The sequence below is a fragment of the Egretta garzetta genome, unplaced genomic scaffold (genome assembly GCF_000687185.1).
Source record: "Egretta garzetta isolate BGI_Z169 unplaced genomic scaffold, ASM68718v1 scaffold411, whole genome shotgun sequence".
In the NCBI taxonomy this organism is placed as follows: Eukaryota; Metazoa; Chordata; class Aves; order Pelecaniformes; family Ardeidae; genus Egretta; species Egretta garzetta.
In genome coordinates, this window is record NW_009258541.1 from 556,860 (window position 1) to 560,473 (window position 3,614).

The window sequence follows — 3,614 nt, forward strand, 5'->3', positions numbered from 1 at the left end:
AGTGCCAAGGTGTGCAAGGATACCCTAAGTAATTTTATGTATTCTATTCTGAACATGCTAGTGTCAAGCAAGTCAAAAAACCCATGAGGCTGATGTAGCAAAAATGAGCCAAACATACTATTAGTTGTGTTGACTTCAAAGTCTCTGCTTGCATCAGTTGTGAATTTGTATCCAAGACTTCATGTGAATATGTATCTTTCTCAGAGGTAAAATAAAGAGGCCAGGTGAAGCATGTGTATTTTTTCTCTACCACTCCTTCCCTGACTCTTTTGAGTTCTTGAAAATGTAATGTCTGAGAATGACCTGAATATTGAAGGTTGTGTGGAAATTATTGGCCTGTACGACGACTCTTCAGCTGTCCTAGTGAAATCAGAGTTAGAAGCATATGTGGTGAGTAGCACTAAATGCATTGATAGTTAGTGTTGGTATTGACAAATTTTGCTCCCCGTATTTTATTTCATATGCTGAGCAAAGAAAGAAAGATAAAACGTGGAAGGGAGGAGCACAAGTTCTTCAAGAGTGGCAGGGAAGTAGGAACCGGCATATGTTACCTAGGCTAGCAGAAATGTTTAAGAGTTTGATTATTCTTCAGAGATACGCTATTTTCAATTAAAAGGAACTGTATTTAAAAGATCCCAAGGTGGGGGGTTCTGTTAAAAAGATCTAAAATCATCACATTTCATCTGTTGGTGTGCAACCTGTGGTCAAGAATCCCTTAAAGATCAAAAAGCCTGAGCACTTGCCTGTATTCTTATGCTTCTAGCTTCATCTACTTGATTTCTTCTGCTGTATTCAAACTGGGTAGAAGTTACAGAACATCCAGTTCTTCCCATCATCCAGCCATTGAGCTGAATGGGGACATTTTATAATTTTAGAGGCCCTGAAGTGTCTTCACTGTTAGGATTATCTAACCTAACCTCCACTGAAGAGGAGGCTGAGGGGAGACCTTATCGCTGTCTGAAAGGAGGTTGTAGTGAGGTGGGGGTTGGTCTTTTCTCCCAAGTAACAAGCAATAGGACAAGAGGGAATGGCCTCAAGTTGTGCCAGGGGAGGTTTACGTTGGATATTAGGAAAAATTTGTTCACTGAAAGGGTTGTCAGGCACTGGAAGGGGCTGCCCAGGGAAGTGGTGGAGTCCCCATCCCTGGAGGTATTTAGAAGACAGGTAGACGAGGTGCTTAGAGACATGGTTTAGTAGTGGACAGGTATGGTTGTACTTGATGACCTTAAAGGTCTTTTCCAACCAAATGATTCTATGATTCTATGAAAAAAGTCAGAGTTTTGACTGTGGAAGTGCTGTGTGACCATGAGTCATTCTTCTAACTCCCCTCTGTGTTTCACTCTGCAGCTGTCAATGGGGATAGTGATACAGATGATGAAAAGCTGTTGGCTAACACTGATGAAGTATATAGTATTTCCAACATACTTTAAGCTCTAAATATCAACAGATGCTATGTATGGAGAAACATTTTGCCAGGAAAACAAGTTTAGAACATCTAACTGTGGTGGCACTGACTTATAAGTTGTTCTCAAGTCTTATATTGCATCTGCACATTGATTTTACAGTGGCAGTCTTCTGATTTCTGCAATACTATTTCTGCTGTCAGCCTAAAATCAACCATTAGAAAAGGCATTTGCAGAGGAGAGGAAGGAATCTAGCTAGGTAAATTACTTACCTAAAATATTTTTGTGCAGTAGACTACAGTAGGTAGAGCTGATTTTTTTTAATGCAGCCCAAGGATTTGGACAGTGCTAAAGCTTACCTTCTATAACATAAAGCAGTAGAGCATAATTGCAAAACCTTGAAGAGAGAGAGGTATTTCTGGTGGCGCTCCAGCAATGCGTTGGGAGAGCGTACTCACTGTTGTGCAGCAGTCTTTACAGAAGTGCCATTAGGATGATGTTTGTCAGATGCATTTAAGTATCATGTCTTTGGGATTACTTAACACTGTTAAACTATGTTCAGGATAAATTATGCTTTGTCTTAAGCTAGTGGAAGCTCCCAGGAAATCTGAGATGATGGATTCTCTGCTGAACTACTTTTACCTTCTGACATTAGTGCTAGTTTGTCACTTTGAAGTAATATGAAATCAGAATTAGGACCTGTGTTTCTTTCACCCTGCTGTCCACTTTTAAGCCAGTCACAGTTGCTTGCTTTTGCTAGTTCATTCTTTCTGTGTTTAGTGAAACAAATTATTTGCTAGCCTTCAAGTGACAAGGAACTGAAATCTCTAGGCTAGCTCATAAGGAAAGACATCTAAGACCTGGCTGTCGTGTACTGGGTATCTTCATTCCACCTGGAGCTGGATTGGATCAGGTCCTTTTAAAATTGTAACCGGTGAAACAAACGGCCCTGTCCTCTATGATAGTCAGCTGCTTTAAGCATGGTGACTTAATTCACATGTTCTCATGTACATAAATAATAAAATTTCATTCGGTTTATTTTTAAAGTGCCGCTTGAACCTGGCAACTGAGCCAGTTTTCAGTGCATCTCACTGTCTGCTTGTCTAGCCTGTGCTTCATCAGTTTCACTATGAGGATGTTATGGCAGGCAATGTTGAATGCCTCACTAAAGTAAAGATAAACAACATTCACTCCTCTACCCTCATTCACCAAGCCTGTCATCTCATCATAGAAGGCTACCAGGATGATTAAGCATGATTTCCTCTTCATAAATCTGTGCTGGCTGCTTCTGATTATGTTCTTGTCCTTCATGTGTTTGGAATTGGTTTTCAGAAGGTTTTGCTCCACTAATTTCCCAGGGACTGAGATGAGGCCAACTGGCTTGTAGTTCCGCAGATCTTCCTTCTTGCCTTTCTTGAAGATAGGAGTGACATTTGCTTTCTTCCAGACCTCAGGAACCTCTCCTGATCACCATGACTTTTCAGAGATAATCAGGAGTGCAACATCAGCCAGCTCCCTCAGCACTCATGGATGTGTTTGTCAGGTCCTATGAACTTGTGTATGTACAGTTTATTTAAATGTCCCCTATCCTGATCCTTGTCCACCAAGGATAAGTCTTACAGATTGCAACCAGTATCTAAAAGATAATGGATCCACAAGCAGGTTAAGATTCAGTAGGGGGCTAAAATGTTGGCTTTGTAAACATGGTTGCGAAATGAACAAACATTGCTATTGTGATTTAGTTTATAAAAGGACCTAATGTGACCTTTAAAACATCTGCTTATAAAGAGAGGGTGTTAAGCAGGACTGTAGGCCAGAGCATTTTATTCTTAAAATGACGTTTTTGGAACTTTCATTAGAAGGACTGGCTGTTCCCTGCTTTGAAAGTGGCCTCTACAAAACTATACTGACAGGTTAAATTCCTCTCCCATACTGCTGCTTCTCTGGGCTGCTGTACTCCTGCCACATGCTCAGTCAGAAGGATTATTTGCTTATAGGTTTGACAATAACAGGAAGGCTATTCAAATGATGAAAGTTTACTAGTGCTGTAAAAAAGTGTTTAGTCTTGGCTTAACTTCCAAGAGCTGAGACAAGGAAGTTTATCAATCTCAATATAATTATTTACTGTCTTATGATAGTGATTTTGATGGTCTAGTAGCTAATGCATTGCTGGGTAAAATGCTCTTCCACCATTTGTAGTCTTTATATGTG

General features: G+C 40.2%; 1 protein-coding gene across 1 annotated transcript in view; it reads left to right on the forward strand.

The window, feature by feature from the left end:
- Nucleotides 1-288: 288 nt before the first annotated feature.
- Nucleotides 289-3,614, forward strand: part of COL4A6 (collagen type IV alpha 6 chain) — a 119,885-nt gene continuing 116,559 nt past the window's right edge. The window contains 1 exon segment of the mRNA XM_009646512.2: nucleotides 289-390. Coding sequence (XP_009644807.1) covers nucleotides 289-390 — 102 coding nt within the window.